The following is a 24432-nucleotide window of genomic DNA, read 5'->3' as shown; positions in this document are numbered from 1 at the left end:
TAAAATTATACAGATAAATCCAATTAAAAAAGGTGGGGAAATAAGCCAAAATATTATTATTTTGTGGTTTTCAATTAACAATTGCTAATTAAAATGATGTCCTTGACACCCAAATGGTTAATCAGATTTTAGTTAATATTAAATGGATTTCAAATAAATTCTTCTTTTGTATGATACATTTTATTTATATTTTACATGAGAAAATACAGGCAATCCTAGGCATAATTTAATTAGGTTTACTAGCTAATTATCAACAAGAATTTTTTTACACTTACGCAACTAAGCTATGAATACGCGAATTTAGATCGTTTCAGCTGTGAGTGTTCGACATTCACATTCACCTTTACTTAACCGCCAGTTAACGCCAAATTAAGCCCAACTAGTTAATCACTTGATCGCATATGGATTAGGGTTATGAATCCTTGGATCCATGGATAAATAGATATCCCCCCTTTAATTGGGCTGCACTTCGCAGACAAAGTAGGTCTCGAAGCTGCAGGGCGAGTCGTTCCACTTGAGGCCCTTGCCATCGCGGTTCCACAGCTCCAAACAGTTCTCCTCCTCGCCGTTCTCGTACCGGAAATTGTTGGGCTCCCCGGCGTTCCAGTTGGTGAATGTGATGGGTCGACCGGTGGCCATCCAGAAGAAGTTGCCCTCGTCGGCCAGGTCCGTGCCGGAAATCCAGAAATGTTCGTGGCCCAGGCCTGGAAATTAAATGAGAAGCCATGGGATTATGCTTGAGTAACATATGTATGCAAATTGTTTTTTTCTGGATATTACTATTAAAAAAGGTATATGGGCTTTGAGGAAATTTTTGCTAACTCTTTTTTTGGTAAACTTAATACTTTTTAATGCTTTGAAATCGTTTATAAATATTTTTAATTTAATAATTATAATTTTTTTTAGGTCGATCAGAATATGCTGCAAATTTTTTGTAAGCAGAATTTCAATGTAAATGTTACACTTTTCTTAGACTTGTATAAAACAATTGGTAATGGTTTAAAAACGTTTATAAATAATCCTAAAAGTATGCTACAAAATAATATTTCTGATAATTATAATTTATAGTACTTTTAAAGGTACGTAAAAGTATGCAACAAAACCTTGTCAATACAGAATTTCAATGTACAAGAGCTGAAAAGTGACTCTTACTTTAAATGCGTTTTCTAGTTTAAAACTAAACCACATAAATAAATTAAAAACTAAAATCTGATAGACATAATCTGATTTATAGACCACAAAAACTGCACAAAAATTGATTAAGTTACTGCCTGGTGGAAAGTATTAAATTAAATCTTTCAACTGTCCGACGGAGCCAATCAAAACATCTTTGCCCTGACAAAACACAGCTCTTGTGACAGCTGGACAGCTGCATTCATATTGGCCCACAGACTGAAAAACTGAAATCGGTTGAAAAGCCGATCAATATGACAATAGAGACCCCCGGCCAGCAAACAAAGGCATTTGCAAATGCCGCAGGAATGGAACCAGGGGGAATGGAATTGTGAACTGGGGACTGGACTTTGCAGTGGACTTTCTAGTGCCATAATACACGGAAGTTGGTAACCGAAAACCCATAGAAAAATGGGGGTCGGAGCATCGGAGATTGGGCGCTGGAGTAACGAACTCCAGTGCACTTTCCATTGCATAAATCTCCATAAAAACACACACATGGCAATAGACCAGAGCAGACAAACGGAAAAAGTGAATGTTGCACATTTTTGTTGAAAGCTGACCGCCGCAGGGCCATGGGCAAAAGCCACGCCCACTCACGAATGGGTGGAGAAAATAACAATAAGCTGCGAAGGGTTTTAAACTGACTTTCTAGTTCAGTAAATACATCCAGAGCTATAGTTACTAGGTGCTTAAATTGCAATGGAAGGTGCCGATATTTATTACTGACTTACTTAATGGATTTAGAAATTGATTAGTTGTTTATAAAGATTTGAATACACATTTATATATATTTTAATTTAGAAAGTACTAAAGAAAAATACTTTTTGCTATAATTCTAAGTGCTATGAAAATTCACATATTTTTGTAACTTTAGAATAAATTTAAAATGCAAAATTATTTTAAATATTAACAAATCTAGTTGCTATTTAATCTAGATTTGAGTTCTAATTTGTAAGGTGTCTAAAAGCATGCAACAATATATTTTTGAGAGCAGTTAGCCGGAATTATACTTACATTTAGTCATAGTCTTTTATTTAGTAAAACATTTATAAGGAAAAATATTTTCTTTAAGTACAATAGGGCTAAAGTTAAATTTAATATTTTATAGCATACTTTTAGACACCTTCCCCAGAGATTTCATTTCTCTAGAGATATTAATGACAATCCTTAAAGCTTAGCTTCGTAGACAGCATATTTCAAATAAATACTCTTGATTGCCCCCGACATGAAATGCCATCCTAGGCACGCTTCTCACTTTAATCAATTTAGCCCGGCGAAATCGATTTTTTTCCCCGACTCCTTTTGCCAACTTACCAAAGTCACGTATGTGCTTCTCCAGTCTATCGTTCTCTTCCTGTGATGAAATGCTGGCCAGATGCATGCCATGGTACCGGCAATATTGTGTGGCTTTGAACCAGTTTGCCTGTAATGGAAAAAAGCAAAGAAAAAAATCCGAAAAAACACACATGAAATTGAATTGAATTGAATTTAAGATGCATGCCAAGTTAAAGATTATATAATTGTGTTTGCGCAATCGGTTGACCCAGTTTCCGAGAGTCGAGAGATCTCAATCCTCCGGCAGCCACTGGAAAGGTGCCATTCAATCTCGAGTCTCGGCACTTGTCAATAATAACCAGCTGAAAAAAAAGGAACCCAAAGATTTGTTTTCTCCTGGTTTTTCATACCCCAGAATGTGTGAAAGGGGCGGCATTGGTCACGCATTCGCATGGAAATCGAGTTTATCTTTTGGATCTCTGCGTGGGTTTTGTAGCCAATTAGTGTTGGTTTCTCTGTATCTGATGCGGTTGGCCTATCTAAATGTTATCAGAATCGAAATTGGCATCTGAATTGGTTTCAGGGGCTATATCCTGTCGAAAACCTCGCAAAACAACATATTCAATTAACTCTAATGGACTTTGGCCATTGGGTCATTAGCAGGATTGGTTGGTTAGAGCACAGCAAAAAAATCGGATGGCCATATATCTCCTGCTGTGAGCTGATGTGCACATAAATCGATTACGCAACTATCGCAGGATGCCTGCTGCTTTCTCCCTTCCCCACTAACTTGGCTTTAATTGTATTAGCCGTAATTGTGCGCGAATAAACGCGGGAGATGCGGCACAACCTGCCACACTGACATGCCACATGTGGCAAAAACACCCAGGAAAGGAGGAAGATGGAAGGTGTTTAATGCCTTCACTTCCCCCTGAAAGTGTTTATTGGCCTGTAAAAGGTTCATCTCGCCCCGCCGAGAAGTCAATTAGTTTGGTGAGGTGCCGAGGGGAAATGGGTATTCTTTGGTTCATAACAAAGCCCCTTGTTCCTTTGGCTCCCTTTAATGGGGCCAGAATTTCTGCTGTCAGGGAAACTGCAGAAGGTTAATGCCTTGTCTGACTCGCATTTTGATTTTGGTCGAGGCGAATAAAGAAAATAAAGAAAATTTCTGAGGTTGTCAAGGTTTTGACAAGGTTAACTTATAAAGAAAGTCTTTGTTTGGCTCAGAAATATTATTATTACGATGAGGTCAAAGAATTTTAGCTTCTCATGAGACTTTGAGAGGTTAAAGAGAAATTAATACAGAAATTAATTATTTAGGTGTCTAAAAGTATGCAGTAGAAAAAAGAAACAAAGGGCTTTTTATTCTGTTGCATACTTTTAGACAGCTTCAAAAAGGATTTTAAAAATCCTTTGATATCCTAAGTAGTTTCTTATTTTTTTCTTGGAAAAGTATATTTTGTTTAATTGTAAAAAATGTTATTAAAGTGTACACATATCTTTTTTGATTTCTCCATCATATTCTAGTCTCAAACATTTGCCAACATTTTTTACCTTAATCAAATTGCGACCCACAAAATTCTGTTAAATCATTTGCAATAGGCAATGGCTACCAATTAGGCGACTGAAGTTTACACAAAACTCAATTGAGTGGCAACAAAATATTGGCCGTGTTGTTAATGTCATTAGCACCAGCAGCTACCTTAACACACAGCCCACCTCTCAATTAGCTTTGATTTGATTTGCGCCTGCGTGAAGCCCAAAATGACATTATGCCTCCAACTGTGCCGACTGTGCGGTTGTCAAGTCTTATTTTCCCCAAAAAAAATTTAATTGCTTCATTTGCATATTTACACGCCAAATGAATTTGCATTAAATTGCTCATATGTATTGCATAACATTGTGCCACTGCTAAAAAGAGAGTGAAAAAACCCAAAAACTGAATGACTTTTGAGATATTCATAAAAGGCAGCGGTAGAATTCTTAATTAGATATTCCCATAAATAATCGGAAAACACTTTGGAACTGATATGCGTGTTTAATTAACTGGTCAAAAAGAAAGAAAACCAAAAGCAAACGAGAGGAAAAAAAATATAGAAATTAAATATTTAAACTTTCTGAACTTGGGAATGCTCTAAAAATGTATTATTAGCTGATGGAAACCGTTATGTTATAACTTGTTAAATCACATTAATTATGATAATTTTTTAGAGTCGTAAAGTTAATCACAATAACAATGAATATTCAAATTTCTTTTTATTGATGATTAAGAACTTTGAACTAAAATTAAAATTCTTAGAATAAATATTGATCCAATTTATTACTTTAATATTATGTTTACTATATTTTGAATAAAATAAAAAATTAAGCGATTCAATAATTAAATTCCAATTAATTAAAAGCCGGGTCGTAAAGATAAGCACAATCATAATAAATATTCAAATTTTAATGGAATGCATAAATACGATTTTTAAAGTGAACATCCGAATTTTGAATCCCTATAACAGTTAGGGTAACAACAAATAAAACGAATTAAAAATTAAATTCAAATTAAAATGCCAACCTTCTGAGCTTTTGAGATGCTTAAAATTTTAATCGCTTTGACAATTGGCTAAGCAATTGTGGGTGTTAGAGAAAAAGAGATAGCAAGAGATATAGCTATAGAGCGAGTTACCGTTAGAGAAAACAAATTTGGGAATATTTATGGTTTTTCGGTCTCGGTTTTCTGGGTGGCTTTCGGTATCTAACGCCTAATCAGCCGACTGGTTAGAGGGAGATGGATTTTTTTAAGTTAATTAACGAGCTAATAATTAATTCATTCCTTTGTTTATCCCGGCGGCAAACAGCAAATAGAATTGCTTTATTTACACGCTCAATCAGAAACGTTCATAAACAAAAAAATATGCAACGAAAGTTGATTAAATATTTATTTATTTGTGCTTTTGTGCTATTTTGTGCTCTGCAATTAAAGCGTTCAAATGTCGAATTAAAATCGTGAAGATTTATTTGTCATCGCTTTCGAATAAAAAATGAACGAAAACATTTTTATTATTCCAAGCAATTGAGAGATTGTGTTACGGATTAAACGGTATTTGTTTGGGAAGATACGATTCTGGTTTTTAAGAGAGATATTTATTGCAGGTTTGGCTTATATGGAATTTACATGAATGATTCAGTTAGTCTTTTTTATTTCTACCTAAGGATTGGTTCCTAAAAACAAAACCTTCTCACCCAAAATTTATAGTTTCAATTTTAAGAAGACAAGGTTCAGTTTGCAAATCTATTAGTCCGCCAAACCAACCTCTATAAATCCACCATCTAACCTCTTCCTGAAAGACTTTGCCCCATTGATTAATACTAACGATACGCATTTGATTATTTTTACAATGGTGAAGCAGTTTCAATTTTATGACCCTACCTTTAAAGTTCAAGGAGACTCTACCGTGCATTTTATGAATATGAAAATATAATTCAGTTTTAACTTGGAAGCAGTAAAATATCTCTTTCCTTCTCTATCTATTACTCATACGACCCGTGGTCACACAAAAAACGATAGCGGTTTTGTGAACGCCTTTTTGATGCTTTGACTAATTTGTTTTTAATATGAATAGCCGCTTTGTTATCGATTTTTGCTATATCCACTGATCAGTGGCCAAACACGCGCCTCTTTTTGATACCCTAGATAAATTAATTCAGGGTCGAATTGGTGCGATTTTGCTTGGTTTTATGTTTCTGTCAACAGCTTTTATTTAAGAGATGACTTTGGGCGTCATTCTAAGGCGGTTTATTATTATATCAATTTTATATTGAATTGAAAATTTAATTTCCACTGATAATGATTTTTTGTAATTGGAGAATATTTTATCTCTTAGTAAAAAGTTAATGTAAGTAAGAAATTTGATTGTTTATACCTAATTTTAAATTTGCATTGACGTCAGACCTCACTAATAGTATTATAATAATTCAGTTTACTGATTAAAAAACATTTTTGCATAATTTTTAAATTCATAATTGGTTTGACTAATTTTATTTAACAAAGAAATGGTGGGCAAATTAGTCAAGATTATTTTAAAAACAGAGCATGATTTTGCGATAAAGATATAAATATGCCACACTATATAATGAGATGTAAAAACCCTTCAATCATGCGTGGCTAATTTTTAAGACTCTCGATTGTTAAATAATGCAAATATCACTAGCAAAATTTAAGAAAATAAATATTGTATATTATGTAGCCCCATATTCTGTCTTCTCCCACACCCCCGACTAAACCAGAAACCTGTTGACCAGTGTAATATATGAAGTTAAGCTTCTTTAACCGCCCCTGCTGTAATATTCCATATGCAAAAGCCATCTTGCAATCTTCAACGGCAGCTGAGAAATCCGAGACCCATCAAACCGGACTTTTGTGGAACCGTTGGCTTTGCAGCTCCGATGGGTCAGTTGCATTCGGTCGGTCGGTCTGTGGTTTGCTCATGTTTATGGACCGTTTTGTGGGGCGTGGAATGCGACTGAGTGGCTCACCTTGAAGAAGATGCCGAGGTAGTAGCGCTTCTCCCCGAGTTTCAGCAGCGGCATCGTCCATTTGTTCGGCGTGTACTGCGACTCGTCCACGCAGTTGGGGCAGTCTAAAAATAGGGATCGAGAAGGACGGAGGATTAAACTCAAGAATTTATGGAAAAATCAACGATCTTAACAGAATTAATGCGAAAAACGAGGCAGAAATGGGCTGGGTGACGTTTGCGACTTAAGGATAACTGACTGGCGCTTCCTTATGATACACTCAGAAAAAATTAGGTATATAAAATAAGGAATCAAATAAAATTAACTTAAAAATGATAATTAGTTTTATACAACTTCATATTTTTAATATTAGAACATATAATATTTGTTTTTAATATTTAATCGATTTTAATATGTTTAATATCAATAATGTTATTTTAATTCAAGTTTTGTGACATCTCAAAGTCATTTTAATTCTTTTTTTGCTTTTCTACAATTTTATTTAAAAAAGTTTCATTTAATTTTAATACTTTAGATATCTTAAAGTATTTTTAAGATATGTTTTTTGCCATCTCGAGGGTATTGTCATTCTTTTTTGCTTTACTAAATTGTATACAAATTTGTTGTAATAAAAAATCTATAAATCCTCTAAGTATACCAAAATGAAGCTACGGATATCTAGTTTCTGCGGCACTTAAAATAAACGTATTCACATGTTTGGTTAGTTCGTAAAATTAAAAGGACTTAAACTGGTTTGTTTAACTTATTCGAAACGCCCAAAATAAAAATGCTTATATGCAGACAATTTGCGCTTCTTTTGGTTTATAAACATTTATAAGGCGGGTTGCCTTGTGCTTGATTCACACTTGATCGTAATTCGTCTATAAATTTTTAGGAATTGCCAAAAAAAGAGAATCATTAAACTATAAATGATATAGGAGACATATAATTTATAGTCTGATTTAAAGACTAAAGTTCTTTTCTTTCACTTTTCGATTGTCTCATCAATTGACTAATTAACTGCCGCATAAAAGCAATCTTAATCTGTGATTTTAAATGCCGAACCCACCTTAAACGGACATCTTATAGATCAGGTGGACAAAAGACTTTAAGACTAATTGCGAACGATGACCACAAATTGAGTTATGAAAGTCTGTCCGTTCAGATGTCAAAAGGAAACAAATTCACGTTGGGAACTGGTTCCCTTTTCGGAATTCATCTGAGAACCAGTTCGACTTGTCCCATCGAATTAAGCATAATCCGCAGTGACGCACAAACTCCAATCCAGATTGAACTAGAACTAATTTTTGTTTAAATCTGAATAAAGGTCAATCCATTGTTTGATCTTAAGTATGTGAAGGTCACTTACGAAATATTCTTTCTATAAATAAAAAAGAAAAAATCTTTGAAAAAAGCGAAACGGTTTCCCTTTTGTTTCGTAACTGTCTTTCCGCTAATGTTTATTAATTAATCATATGCCATGTCTGCCCATCTACAGCCACCAACATTCTGCAAAGACCTTGCTAAAAGTGTGTTTTATGTTGATGTTGATGGCGATTGTCGAATGCCGCTGATATATGAAGGGGCGTAGTGACAAGGGGTTCACTCCAAAAAGAAATAAATTTACTTTGAACACCGGGCCGTGAAGTCCGTGTGAAAACATGAACAAAAAGCAGTTAACATTTTCGACCCCATCGTAAACAATGCAAAAAGTCAGTTTATAGCAATGCCCAAACAATGCGAAGATTTGGCAAGAGTTTTTGGGTGTCAGGGAGTTGGCTAATTACAAATAAATTCTTCATTTATAAAGACAAACTTTAGGAAATAACAAGGAATTCTAAGACAAATATTAATATTTTTATTGACGTTTTTTAAATAATCTTCGCTTCTTTATAAATAATTATTGTAGTTTACTTTACTCAAAGCATTTAATTACGAAATTTTCTTCACGTGTATTTACCTCGGAATTTAAAGAATTTGAAGAAAAAGATGAATATTTTAATACAAGTTTTTAAATAATCTTCGTTTGTTGGTAATTATTTTTTGCTTTTTATTTGACTCAAGGCTTTAATTCCTAAAGTTTCTTCATATTTATATAGCTATTTTTTTTTGATTTTTCATGTAGTTTTAAATTTTTAGGCTGGTAAAATTAGCCAACTATTTGGTTAACACGCTAAACATATTTATTTATTACCCCTGTTAAACAGTTGCTAATTGAAAATATTTTTATGATTTATTTGGTTGTGTAAGTGGTCGTAAAACATGTCAATTATGCTATTTTATGTTAATGAGATTAGCATTAATTTACAAGAAAAATATGAAGAAATATATATTACAACTGTAGAAACTAATTGATGGCTTAGGGGCTAACTTTATTATGTAATTTATTTTAGCACCTATTATAGTTAATCCTGACTCTTCTACTTTCACTGCAATCTGCAGTTTATGCAAATTATTTCGCTCACGTTGCATCATGGAATTAAGGCTTCTCTGTTAATTAATTTAACTGGCATATGAGCCATATGAAATACCGGTTGAGCTCTTCCTGCTCCTCGAAGCCATCTTCATCCTCACCCCTCGAAATAATCAAAAGACAGACTTGAAACAAATTAAAGGTGCCAAATTGATTAAGATCCGAGCAAACATGAAATTTGCATGCAGCTTTCATTCGCCAATCAACTTCAAAGATAACCGTAAAATGAAATATATATTTATTCATTGATTGTTTATTAATTTTTTAGGCAAACACTAGTCGATTATAGTTTCTTGCGTCTGTGGAGGCGATTTATCATAAGAGCTATAAACCAGTTTCGTCGGCTCAAGAGGCAATTAAGCAGAATGCCGAAAAGTCAATGTCAATTTGGTTATATTTTAAGAACTGGTAGAACCTCCATAATCCTCCAAACTGCAAACTAAATTTATATTTATTAAAACTTATTTTAAAAAAACACAAAAAAATATATCCAGACTTGTGCAGTTTATTTTCCATAACTTTTATCTTTCTTAACTTTTTAACCTGACATTCAAGCACATTTATCGCTGTCGCTTCCTGCAAAATATATATATTTTTAATAGAAGAATATTTTCGTGTTTTATGCAAATTTTTTTGGACTTGCAAGCAAACAAAAGAATATTCGATATTTAAATGGGTTTTTTTCTGATATTTTAAAGTTTATGATTGGATTTTGACTTTTATAAATGTTATAAATTGATGTTTCTTTTCAACAGCTGCAATTTTGTTTAATTAAGATTAGATTAAAGATTAAAGTGAGACTAGTAAAGTACATTTTTGTTAAAGCCTGGATGATGCATACATTTTTTTATATATTTTACCAATTTAACCCTGACCTTCAGTTCACTTTTTTTGCTGCCTTTGTATCGATTTTAACCCAAATTGTGTTTGATCGCCTTTTTCCAGCGATTTATATTGCCTTTTATACAGATTTATTTTACTTTTTCCCTTGATGAGTGGCTTGTGTCAACGAATTGGCTTGTTTTATTACAAACATTTCAACAGCCAAACAGAAAAGGTAATAAAAATGCAGGCAGGTGCACAAATGAACATTTGACTAATTTCGAACCAAAAAACCTGAAAAGGCCAAAAACAAATCGAATTGGGCCAAAAACAGAGAGCGAGAGCCCGCGATAAATTAAAATGGAATGCAGAAAGGCAGAAAACGGTAGCTGTCCAAACATCGTTTATACTATATACATCACCCATTTCAGACTCGAAACTCCTCAATTAAGCTTCCTAACTTCACACATCCCCACCAAAATAAAACCAAACAAACCAGCCAACCCAATTTGAGAAAGTGAAAGTGAGTTTATATTGTCTGCTTCGCTTTTTGTCAGGATTCCTTTATCGTATATGGGTTATGCAATGGGTTATGGATAGTTATTAAAAACCTACCCGCTACAGGACCTGTTCCTTTCGGCGGCGACGCCATTGTCCTGTCCAAAATGCATAGCATTTGGATGGAGATTATCACAGTCAAAACGAAATACTTTTGCATGTTTCCAGATATTTATGTATATTTATGAGATATATGCAAATGTTTTGTTTTTTTCTTTGCTTTACACACTTCCGCACACTTTTACCCTGAAAATTCCGTAAAATATTTTTGTAAAATGTATAGAAAAAATTTCGCTTTTGTTATTTCAACGCATATTTTTCTCGGTCGTTGGTTGTTTTGTTCAAATAATGAATTATTTTAAATATGATAAATATGAAATCGAAAGTTGGCAGAAATGCGGAGACGGAAACTTGCGTTTTTCCGTTTTTTGGATCGTATTAACTAAAATGCGCAGGCGTGCGCCCAAACTGACCGTCGGCTGTCGAAGAACTAACTCTTTCGGCTTAACTTGGCTCAACCCAAGGCAGAATTCGGGTAGGTTTCTCTCAGAGAGATTCGGAGATGAAGCTGCCTGAGAAAATGACTCAGAGAGATCTTTTGGAGTTGGCTAACTGGTTTGAGAGAGTCCAAGATCTCCGAAGACTCAAAGACTCGGACTCGAAGACGAACTTGTTTGGCGCAAAAAAGCGAATCTCGAGACCCGAAAGATTAACATCAGCCGAGATCGACCATACATGGTTATTCATTTATGGATATATGTGGATTCATGGATATGGCCAACGGTCGGCGGACACTTGCGGTTGTTTGTCAAACACTTGACACAACCTCAGCTGGAGATCGAGAGCTCAAGCCGCATCTGAAGCCGATTCGGAATCTGAATCTTAAATCCGAATCCGAAGACTCACCAAGGTGAAACGTGACGTGAAACGAACACCAAACCTTTAATAAGAACGCTCTATTTTAAAGGCTCGAATTTGAGTTACCCGGTAGCCAAATTTCCACCAAAAAATTACGATTAAAAGGAAAAAATAACTTAAATTTGTAAAATTTTTTAAAAAATTTTAGAATCTTTGGTTTGTAATGTTAACAACTAAATCCTGAATTTATGAATTCCTAAAATATAAAATAAAGTATTATAGGACTCTTTAATCTTCGTTAAAGTTAAGGCCTTTGAAAAAGATTATTAGTGTATTTCTTTCCTCAATAAAATAACAAACCAAATATATCTATATATTTTTAATAAACATTCTTAATTTATATATTTTATTCTTTGTCAAGTAATCTCAACACATATTCCCCTTTGAACAAAAGAAACCGGAAGAAATACCAATGACTCACTGGCTAATTAAATAAAATATAAATGGAATACAGATAAAATAAAAGAATTCCCATAAATCTAGGCTAATTTAACATACTCTTAAACTACCGGGTACAAAAAGTGGAATCATTTCAAAGTTCTGGTTTTACTTCTGCGGTTTTCGGATTCTCCGCTTCAATCTCCTATGTTCTCTTCACTTCTCATTTCAAACTGAATTCTGATCTGTGTTCTCGGATTACGCAATTTCCAGCCGGGACTGGATGCATTTCAAATGTGGGCTTTGAATTTGGTCTGCGAACCAGAAAACTCAATTTCTTACTGTTGCTGGCCGAATTTCTTAACGGCGACCTTGAGATGCAGATGATGAACTAGTTTTTTTTGGCTTAGATTGTTCGTTTCCAGCTGCTTTTCATTCAGCGAATGCTGGTTTATACGGTCATACATTGCGTATGCGTGATGTTTGTCAGAGATCACATATGTAGAAGTGACGGGAAGATAAATGGTGGGATAATAATAAGATCAGCTTTTTGACGTCAGCAATGTGGGTTGGAAAGATTAGGTGTTTCGGTTTTTGGAAGGGGTTATTTTGGAGATGTGATGGAGATAAAACTAATTTTATCGGTAAAAATATTTAATATTATCACTTTCTGCTGGTTTTCTTCATTTGTTCTACATGTTTTCTACATTTTTTACTTATAAAATACCTTGCCTAATTCCAAGCATAAACACTTCATAATTTCAGCGATTAAAGCTTGAAGTTCTTTACCAAATTGTAAAGCCATTAAGTTCCTAGCACATATTGTGCCGGCAATTAAGAGTCGGCCATAAAAATTGATTGTCCCGCCGAAGGGGACAAAAACCATTGACAACTTTTTACGGAAAATGTCAGCAGTAGTAGCTGTAAAATAATTCGAAAATTCCAATTGCAGATGGGAGAGGCAAAGTGAACCCGGCAGAGGAGGAAAAAATGCATCTGCTATGGCCGCAATTTGTGAAGAAATCCGAAGTCGAAAAACCAAGACCAAAGTGGCAGCCACTTGTTGCATTTAGCATGAAAAACAACTTTATGTTGTCGCCAGGTTTTTGTTTGTTTTATTTTTTCTCGGTTTCTTTGCTTACGTGATTTAAATTATTTTTTTTCTGGTATCTTCTGGTATCTTGTAAGCGGCATCGATTCAATTTCGCAGTTCTTCAGGGGTGGACTAATTAATTAATTGGAAACATGGACGCGGTGAAACAAGAAACGATTCAGAGCAGCTGAAAATTTAATGGGTATTTATTCAGATTTTCAGTAGTTTCGTATGCAACAGATGCTAAACAAACCAGATTAGAGAAGTTGAGAAAAATATATAGGCGACGAGTTCATTGCTATCCACTAAAAACCAAGGTTATAAACTTTAAAATTCTTTAAGGTTTTTTAGCTAGGGGATTCACCAAATCGGAAGTGATTTCAATATTAACTAAAGTTAACAATTAAATGAAATTACTATAAATTATAAAACCATTAATTGCCATGAATGGGCTGTTAATTTGTAGATATATTTTAATAAACATAATGATATATAATAAGCCATTGGCTAATGACCCTTGGAGATTTGCATAAATTATCCAAAAATAGATTTCGTAAGACCATTCTTGGAATCGAGAGATTCCCCTCAGTTGACCCTCGCGTGTGATTCGACTCGGGTGAATCCCCTCAAACAAAAATTGAGCTGGCAAACCTTCGTCACAATCTACGCAACAAATGGCCTCTGATGGATCTTCAAACCTATGCTTTTACAATTCATATGACGCTAATGGAATGGAAATTCAAATTCAAACTCAGTTTTTGTATGCTAATTTAAAAATACACTTTTTGTTGGTTTATTGGCCCAAGAGAGCGATTAAGGTGGTTTGTTGAACTAGATAACTCGTTCCAGTTTGAGTTTTGAATGGTCTATGACATCTAGAAGGGGTGTTCTAAATTTTATATTGTAAAAACGTGCAGATTTAATTTATTTTGCAAATTCTCCACTTAAAATAAAAAATTTCTGATATTCTAAAATCAAAAACAATGAGCGCCTGAATTTAAATTATTATTTTTTAAATGATTTTAAAATACCCTGATAAAAACAATAAATTTAAACAATATCTTCCCCTTTTAAAAACCATATTTCACTTCCTTTTATTTTGCCAAAAATCCATGCAAATTCTTATCTCAAGCGACTGTCGCACTGAATTTAAAAGATTCGCTAACAAAGTATCCTCAACTAGTTCTCAACTTTGAAAAGTGGGTGCAATGTCTCCTCGACTTGAGTTTTATGGCACCTCTTTTGTTTCACATTCCTTTGCGACTCTTCGTGTGTGGGTAATAAATTTTAATGGTTTGACGTTTAAGTTAAATAAAATCCCGTCATCGAACTACTTCTAGAGTCGTCTTGATTCGAATCGAATAAACGCGATTCGATTCAATTCGTGGTCGTAAAATTATTTCGGAAGATTTTGCTCAGGGTTAAAATCGGTGCGAAAAAAAGTGGAGGGACGGTTGGCAACCAGTTTCGACCCTGGGTTAAGTGAAATAAAAACTCCATAAATTTGCCAATTTTTTCGCCTTTAAATTGTGTAAATAGCCTGACAAAACGAGGCTCGTCTGATATGTTATGTAAACTCAACCGAAATGCAGCCCGAGGCCATTCATCATACGCACTGTGGTCCCGGAGGCGACAAAGCGATCAGTGCTAACAAAAAAGCTGCGAAATGCAAATAATAATGAAGGAGGTTTAATGCTTGAAAAGTGCGGGTAATGAGTTGGAATAGTTCCACTAAAAATGGTGTGAAATAAGTTTGAAATCAAGAGGGGAAGCTGTTAAACAAATTCAAAACAAGATGATGAAAAGAAAAAATATTTGAAAAAGAATTAAATTCACAAAGAAGCTAATAAAACAAAGTGTGAGGAAATGAATACCAAAAGAAGACTATAAATTGAACAAAAACACCAAAAAACCATTTAAACCATTCACATAAATGTTTTAACAATTCAATAATCAACTTTATATGAAGAATTTCAAGAAACTGCAAGATAAATGTTTAAAATTCCTAAAAAGGGCAGCCAGAAAAACGTTTCGGAACGTCAATTGTAATTTTCGAACCTCAAATGGAATTTTCATGAACTCGAAAAGGAATGAAAACAAAACCACTTTTCAAGGAATAAATTGAATTGAGAGTGACAACGGCTTGAGGCTAGGGTATGCTACAACAGACCTTTTTTAAAAACAGAAATAATTTCATGGCATGACATAATAATAATTGTAATGATGCTGCAGCCGGTAGCTGAACCACATTGAGTGGAACTAAACAAATTAAAGTGGATTGATGGATGGACAGCGTGCCTAATGGCATAACCTCTAAGTAAAGTGGAAGGTGAGGTTTAACACAAATTCCGCGCTTGATCACTTTATCAATGAGTGTGGGTAAATGTTGATTTGATTGATGGTTTTTAGAGCAAAAGAGCAGGTTGCCTGTTATACATAAAATAAATATATGGGTTTCTATAACGATCAGTCTTATTTTTAGGTATTTAAAAATTAAACTGATTTTTAAACTAATGCTCAAGAATCCTCACATCCAAAAACTAAATACTTTAGAATAGTAAGAAACTATTTTATATTAATATCTTATTAATTAGAAACTTAAAGCAAGATTTAAATTATTTTATTTTTACACATCACCTAATTAAAAAACAAAAATAATATTTTCTTAAGGAATTCTCTTAAAATTTCTGAACCCACCATTATCGACTTCATTTTCGCTGGGATCCCGATGGAAAATGTTGCCCACATACTGATCATGCTGCTCAGACTCCACGCTCTGCAGTGATTCCTGCACATCGTAGTCGAAGTCCTCCTGGTTGGCCTGCGGCTGCTGATCCCGATCCAGATCCTGATCCTGCTCCTCCTCTTCCTCCTCCCTTAATCGCTTACGATTGTAAGTGGATTGCCTTTTGGCGGAGGCAGCTGCCAGGCGATTCCTTTGGGTGCCACCACCACTCCTCTTAAAATTTCCTCCATCACTGGCCGAAAATCCTCGAGGACGCGGCCTGGGCGATGGTTTCGGCTTGGGCAGGATATCCGCAATGGTGGGTATCTTTTGGTTAGCCGTTCGATTGGGAAACAGCCGGCGCTCCAAGTAGTTGGCAAATATCTGCTGCGTTATCTGATTCTGGCGGGCTATCTCGCTCTGATCCAGTTGGGCGCCTAAAAATTAAAAATGCAGCCACAATTAATCAACGAACAAGTAGTCTTATAAGTATGTGGGTCACTGGAAAAATATTGTGCAATATCCCGAGTCTTGATTTTTAAGGGTAATTACATAAAGTGCGGGACTGACTGACAACCCACGTTGAGGTGTTGAAAATAAAGTAATTAAAACAGAAACCTTAAAGAGAAGAAAAATCCCCCCCGAAGTTTGGTTACCCTTGTGGCTAAATATCACATACGGTGGTCGATATGTCCAGGTCAATTTAATACTTTTTAAATATCATTTTGATATGAATAAAGATTAAATTTATCTTATTTTACATTATTTTTTTAAAAAGTATCACATTTAATATTTTAAAGAAGTATAATTAAAACTCTATGATAAAATATCTCATTGATAGGTATGAATCATCAATTTTACATTACGAAATAAGGTCGAATTTACCCCTAACTCATTTCAATTTATTTTCTGTGTGATATTATATACCCTAATAGCGAGTTAATGGCAACAGTTAGGCAATAAAGATGCGATTTTTTATATCCATGTTAGGGCATCATGATGAGCTCGTCACTTGATGATTTTTTGATTACATCGTTTGGGCTTTGGAAGTGACACGCAGACATCGCTCAAAAGTCTGGGAATCGGGGGAAGGCCCCTTATGAGGCACCTTATAAAGTGTTTGATCGTGGCTCTTGAACCTCACTTCTGCCGAATGAAAGTGAGAAGATATGGTAATGATTGAATTCCAGGTCTCCCATCAAAACATCATCACTTGCCATTTCATCTCATTTTTCAAACCCAAAGCAGAAAAAAAGTGTGTCAAGGTCGTATGAAAAAAACTTTTACTACCCAGCTGTTAAGCGGATTGCAGTCGTTTTATGCCCCTTTTTTTCCAGTTTCCGCAGCTCCCTGTGATGAGCCCGAAATTGCCAAATAATTGATATAAATTTTGATGCCCCGCCCAGCCCTCAGCTCCTAATTTGAGTGGCATTTTGGTTTAAATTTATCTGCACAGACCAAAGAAAAATACAGAAAAAATTGAGTAAAATTTATTACGCAATTAACGTAATGTTTTTAATATTTTTTTAATATATTTTCTTTTGTTCACTGCTTATCGTTAAGAGTACGAAATATTACGCCGCCGAAAAGAGTTGAAAATTTCGCCCTGACATTTGTCTGTGATTGAGTGCGGCTTTCTGGGGGCTTGGAGGCGATTTCGAGGGGGTTTCTTGAAGTGTGTACGATGTGTCAGGTGAAACATTAATGCCGGATTACCGAAAACAAGGCCTCTGCTCACTTGACTTTTTATGGCGGATAATTCGGCGCTTTATCTGATTGCCTTCGGTTAATGAAATTGGACTCCCTGAATGGCCGAGAAGCACTTGGCAGTAAATCGACTGCAAAGATCTTTATTTGAGATCGAAAAGGCTGTTAATCGAAAGTTCGTGTCTTCGGTAATTAAGTGAAAATTGTGGGGTAATGGATTGGAAAGCTGAATTGGGAAAGTAAATCGATTAACAAAGATTTTATATAATTTGTTGCGTGTTTCAAATATTTTCACTTGATTTTCTGGCTTAAACTTTGGCTTTAGGAAGCTGTCAGTTTATTTTAACCAATCATTTTATTTTCGTTTGTTCGAGATCAAAGATTTTCTACAATTTATTAGGTTATCCAAATATTTTTCACGATTTTCTGGCTCAAACTTTGTGTTATTGAACTGTGTCTTAAAATTTAAGAACCTGCAAGATATTATTATTAGCTTAGTATTTAACTTTCATATAATGTAATGTAAATCTGGATTTGAATAAAATTGATTGAAGTACATATTTAACATTACAAAATTGTTTAAATCTTATAAACAATTTAAAAATAATAAATCTGAAAATAATTGATTAATCCCCATCACAACTTCAAGTTCATTCCACTCGAACACAATTATTTGAAGTAATTACTTTAATCCCGAGCCGGCGGTTGTGAACGTTTTCTAACAACTTGCCAAGAATTTAAGGTGCTTTGAATTCCCAGCGGATTGGCAAGTCATCGAACAAGACTTTAATTTGGGCATTAATTACCAATCCAGCTGGAATTGGACCGAATCTTTGAGTTGGCCATCGAAATGGAGAACAAAAGGCGGCTCAACGCACTCGAACAAACGAGCAGAGACTTTGAGTTCGTTGTTCGGTTATTGTTCTCTATAAGAGTTGGAATCGGAATCCTTGGCTTGTTAACTCAGTATTATGCGAGATAATTTACGTGCCATTGTTGCAGGCCATTTGAAACTGACCGATTGAAAGTCGGGCAGAAAATATGACAACAGTTGAAACGTGATGGCCTAAATGCTCTTGAGGTTTCGAAGAGAAGGAGGGGGGAAGTTCTGATCACAATCACCGATCAATGATAAAAAAGTGCACTTAAAAAATCATTTAAATAATTTAAACATTAAATAATAATTTAATTTAACACAAAATATATAAATTGCAACTGGTAATTCTTTTTTAGACTTCATTTGGGTTCGGTAATAGCTCCTTGACATCGCGCAGCCATTCGTCTACTTCCTCACGCTTCTTTTTGATTTCCAAAATTTGCTCTTCAAATGACTCATCGAGCAGCTGAATTGCCTCCTCCGAAATAATACAAATGCCGTAAACACTGGTATAATTGCACACCTCCTTCTGGACTTCCTTTCGCAACTCGTTGTTCTCGTACTGAAATCCAATAATTTCATCTAGCATAGTCACCAATTCCTGAACACGAACCGCCATTCCCTCATCCAGTACTCCCTCTTCATTATCCAAAGGACGAATTTTTCCACATTCGACATGCAAGTTTTGTATCTTAAGATGGTTTTCTTCTACCTTTGCAAACAGAGAATACATTGATTTGACCCAGTTGACATGATCCGGGTCCTTCCAAAACTCCGCGCCTTCCTCTATTTGGAATTCTTTCATTTTTTTACTAGGTATTGTCGATATATTTATCAGGTTGATATTGTCGTTGGAAGGTGCCAGCTATCAATAGGTAAAAATCAAAGCCCTCTTTTCAAGTAAACTAAATTTTTGGTTTGCTTAAATTTAAAGCTAAAGGGAGTGCGAGAAAGATTGAGCTATGCAAGCAGAAAAGAGCTCATAACTTTTTACTGAAAAGTGCGATTTGAAACATTTTTTACAAGTCGCTAGTTATTAATAAACCAAAAATAACTCCATTTTCTTTTTTACGAAATCTTTAAAGATGTTGAGATTATGGTGTTAATAAAGTTGAACTTAAATTTATTTTAATATAGTTTAATTATAAAGCTCTATCTATCCATTTTAAAAGTATTTATGTTTACTAAACAGATATTATAGATCTCCAATCTAAAGGAGCAAGCTCTTAACTTATTTCTCTCAATGCAGTTGTCGATCGCCTGGGCATTCAATAACTTCACGACTTGGCGACCCAGTTGTGTCTCTTGTGATGTGGCGATGTGTATCTATATCGGGCAACAACTATATAGCAGATACTTGGACCGGCTAATTGTCGTTTGCACAGGCCCCATAAATCATGACAACTCGCTGAGGATGTTGGCTTTGCCTTGAGTGAGAAACGAACCTACCAAAGCGGTAAATCATTTCCACCCCAGCATCTGTACTTTTGTAATTTGTATTTTGTATTCTGTGGCCAAGAACCGTCGCAAAATGTATCTGTAGTTGAAACTCTGAAGTTGCAACTGCAAAGTATTTGAGGGCCGTGCAATTGCAATTGCCGCTTGGCTGAAAAGAGGTCAATTAGCTGCGAGGAGTTGCCCAGAGACAAAGGATTTCGCAATTCCGCTCGCTAAACGATTGTTTTTTTCGCTGTTTGTGGACCAGCTTCCACATTCCATAAAGATACTTTTTCAAACGCTTGCGCAATCGGCTTGTATATCTCTTGTTTCGGGTAATTACATGAGCAGCCAATGCGGCGTATACGTTACGCAGCTCTCGTATTTCAGATTTCAGTTTTCAGAGCTGTGGTCAAACTTCTTCTGACTGACGACGCACCCAAGGTGCCCAAGAATCGGTCTTTCATATGCACACATTTGATATATTAGATCATTATGAAGTTAGGTTGGCAGCCGTGGTTCAATGTCAAGCTAAGAGGCCTGAAAGATTTATTTATTCAATGCTGAAATGTGTAATTATATTCATAGGCTGATGTGGAAAATACTCTAACAAAGCGGAGAATAATGATTTATGGCACGCGATTGTCTTGAAATATTTTTTGAGTTATTAAACACGTCATTTTATTTGTGTTCACATTAAAAATAAACTGACTACTCGTTTATATTTTTTTAAATTCCGTTTGAAATTATGTTTTTAATTTATTTATAGGAGGCGGTTGTCTTGAATTTAAACTTTAAATACTTTGCCAGGTATTAAACAATTTTTTATTGTGTTGACACTAACAAAACCAATTTAAATAATACTTTAATCTAATAAATTCAGGTTAAATTTATGTTTTAGTTTCTGTATTAGTATTACTTTGTTAAAAATGTAAAGCTACTTATAATTAACATAAGACAGTTAATCACTGACCTAGCAATTAATATTAAAATTGGTATCACTTTTAAAATGGGAACAAAGTTGTAGACAAAATAAATATAAATAAAAAATACAATAGAAAATCAAAATTTATGAATACCCAAGCTAAATTATATGTAAGAGCTACTGAAGAGTATTCAAATAATTAAAACGAAAAACAATAGTTTACGTTATCTTGACAAATGGCCCTTTTAAGTGGTGGGCCTCTTGAGCTTATTCTTACATTTTAATAAAAACATTTGCATATATATCGTAAGCACACGTTTTATTTTTGGACATCTGCGGCTAATTTTTGAACATCACGAATTTAATTTCCAATGCAAATCAAAATTCTTTGCCGGCTTTAATACCCAGTAATTATTGAGAGGTTTTTGAACTCTTATTTTTCGAATTTGGTTTTTTTGCCTTTGGTTTTCAGCTGCCTTCTCGAGACTCATTAATCTTTTTGGCCATTTTTGGGGAAAGGTTGTGGGCACGTGTTTGTCTTCTTGGCGGCTTTTGTTCTGGCCCAAATGTCACGAGGTAAAAACTCAGCTTTAATTCGCTTTTGCATTTAATATTGTTTAATGCGTTTTCTGATTTGCGTCAGTGTTTTCTTCTTCTACTCAATATTTTACTTAATATTCTGAGGTCACCGGCATTCCAATTTCATAAAAACAAAGTCAATCCGAGCAGCAGCCCAAAAGTGGAGAGAAATATTATTCAAACTGGATTTCTTGTTTCGTTTTATTGTTGAATATTTATGCAACTAGAAGATGGCCATTGAACGCACCTACCCATGTTATAAATACAATCTATATATATCACGAAATCGAAATCAGGGGCGGTTTTTGATAAAGTTTGCCTCTGATTCGTTGTGATTGTGCCAAAGCTCTCATATGTTTATGAAATGCGAAATCTTTAAATGCCAAATGGTGCATGGGAAACACACTCGATTAGCATTTTAATAACAGCCAGTACGGATTTTTTCAAATCTGCTTTTTCTGTTGTTGTAAAACACATATGAAAATCACATGATGAGCTTGCAAATTGATATGCTACGCAGGAATAGTAGAGATAAATGTGTAGAGATTTTTTATGCAAATTTATTTTGCTTTCATTAAAAATTCTTTTATGATTTGCATTGTTGGTAGCGAAAAACTAGATTTGTTTGTATTTCCAAAATAAACGCTGGCAAAATACATTTTTCTTTTCGCCGAAACCATTAATCGTATTGATTTTTAACATGGTACATTAATATGTTTTATAGCTATCAGTTGCGGGCCATAAATTTTGTCTTATAAAAAATGGATCAATCAATTGCTACTTTTTTAAATAATTTAAATACAATATAATGGAAATTAAATATAAAAGAAATTAAAGATTTTAGAAAGAATTTTATATTTAGGAATTATATTTTATTTTAAATATAAATTATTTTAAAATATTATAAAAAAGAATACTAATTCCAATGTAATAAAATATTTTATTTAAATACAGTAATATAGGTAGAATATTTAAGTAAATTGTAGGTAATTTTCTAAATGTTTATTAGGGACTAATGACCATTAATTAAAACCATAACAATAATAAGGTAGCCAATCGATCACGCTGCTTTCCTAATGTTCATTAATCACTTTATAGATTAGCTAATGCATTTTCCCCGTTTTTCACCTGCTAATAACCCACGGAACCCTTGAAATACCACACAATTTCCGCCTACATCGCCCACATTAAGACCACATTAAGGAAAAAGATTGATTCAAAGCAATCTGACCAAGAGCAATTGTTAATATTTGCAAATCAATTGACACAGCCTCTCGAAGATGTCCAAGAGACCGAGTGACTCTGACCCTGACACGGATTTACCACAATGGGAAGGCACTTCTGAAAGTGCCTCAAAGGGGCCAAGTACTCACCTCTCTTATCACGGCCACTATTTCCTCCACCTCCTCCGATATTGGCCATAATATTGCTGTCACTCGCATTCCCTTCGATGTGTGGGTTTTGATTGAGATGGAAACCGTTTGGAATATTACTTATGTGTCCCATTGCCGGTACTTTTGTGTTAACGGGTGTATTATGACCGGAATCGACACTGGCCAACGAGATGAGCACTACGATAATCGTGGGGCGTAACATTATCACCGTTTTTTGTACTTTTTCACGCGAATATCTTTAGACACCAAGTGTAAAATTGTAAAAGTTGCAAGTGCACTTTCGGGAGATCTCTTTTGGAAACCGAAAACCGGGGCGAAAGCAAGTTATGGCTGGGATGGTATGGTATAATAACCTCCGATCTCGAGCTGTAACTGAAAGCCAACTGAACGATGTTGGTCTTTCGCAGGTTTCAAATCTCTAGCTTATTTGGTATGCAGCTTCGCTTTCTAAATTATCAAAAATGTTATTCGGGGGAAATGTTTTGTATCTCTCGGATCTAGTTTTAATATTCAAATACTTTTCGGTTTTCTCCGCCCAACTGTCAACGGAGATCGAAGGGGGCGGGGTTGGAAGTCTGGGTCTTTAAGTCATTAATTTTTCGCCTTCCAAAGTGAATTTTTTAAAAGACCTGGGTTCGATGCTTGGTCGCGGATTAAGTAATCACCCAGTTAGATCTCCACTCAATTCACTTTCTTTCCGCTTTCGCAGAGAGAGGGAGTTAGAGATTGAGACTCGAGAGAATTGGAGTGCTTTCGGGGTCTCTCCCACTTTTTTTATGGTCTTTTGTGAACCGATCTCAAAAGTTGCTCGCATTCGGCGACGATCCACCGAAGAGTTAACATCTAGGCTTTGAGCACCGCTATACGATATAATATACGATCTGTACGATTTTCTCGGCCGCCGTGTTAACTTACAGACTAAAGCGTTTGAACGCAACTAAAACGAGTTCCTCGCTCGACTCCTCGCCGAACCGTCGATCGTTGCGGATCGGTCAGCTGGCCCGATCTGCCGTCCCTCTCTCTGGCTATATAATATAGCCAACGAAGTCGAGGAGAGACTCGTTTGAAGTGACCGGACCAGACAGCAAACCACTAAAATGCCGCTGCATCCAACGCCTTTTTCTCCTCTTTTGAAGATCTCTGACGGCGATGGGTCTCATGATTTTTAATTACAGGTGTGCAATAGACGAAGATGCTCGGAACGGATGGGCATTAGTGTTCTGCATCGCGAATTGGCTTTGTCGGCTATTTTTAGCACCCAAGTGGCCTTGACTTGGCACTTAAGAGGGCCCTTAAAGAGGGCCTATATTACTTTGCAAAACAGTTTACCATGAGTGAGATTCTCCAGGAATTTTCCATCCTATAATTTGGTTGAATGGAATTTATATTTTATTATTTAACAGCAAAATCAGCTGCACTTACTTAAAGTCAAATTTTTAATTCCAAGATAAGAGAAACCATAAAGCTGTCAAATATTATAATGCATGCTTCAAGCCATTTAGAGATTTCTTAAGATTTCTTTTCAGCTCAATAGGGGGTATAAACTGGTTAAACTTTGCAAAAAAGAATCTCAAAATAAAAGCAAAATATTT

The 24432-nt window shown here is 35.0% G+C and overlaps 1 protein-coding gene across 2 annotated transcripts; it reads right to left on the bottom strand.

The window, feature by feature from the left end:
- Positions 1-158: 158 nt before the first annotated feature.
- Positions 159-23399, bottom strand: tfc (triforce). Of its 2 annotated transcripts, XM_017137753.3 has the most exons (5): positions 22820-23399; positions 15894-16358; positions 6976-7079; positions 2491-2599; positions 159-704 (listed from the first exon to the last, which is right to left on the bottom strand). In XM_017137753.3, the coding sequence occupies exons 1-5, from the start codon at positions 23040-23042 to the stop codon at positions 454-456; spliced, it is 1152 nt and encodes a 383-aa protein (XP_016993242.3). In that variant the 5' UTR covers positions 23043-23399; the 3' UTR covers positions 159-453. The 2 variants fall into 2 exon arrangements, with proteins under 2 accessions (XP_016993242.3, XP_016993243.3); XM_017137754.3 differs by lacking the exons at positions 15894-16358; positions 22820-23399 and adding an exon at positions 10865-11080.
- Between the last annotated feature and the right edge of the window lie 1033 nt (positions 23400-24432).

The sequence above is a fragment of the Drosophila takahashii genome, chromosome 3L (genome assembly GCF_030179915.1).
Source record: "Drosophila takahashii strain IR98-3 E-12201 chromosome 3L, DtakHiC1v2, whole genome shotgun sequence".
NCBI lineage: Eukaryota > Metazoa > Arthropoda > Insecta > Diptera > Drosophilidae > Drosophila > Drosophila takahashii.
This window is presented reverse-complemented; position numbering and strand designations above follow the sequence as displayed.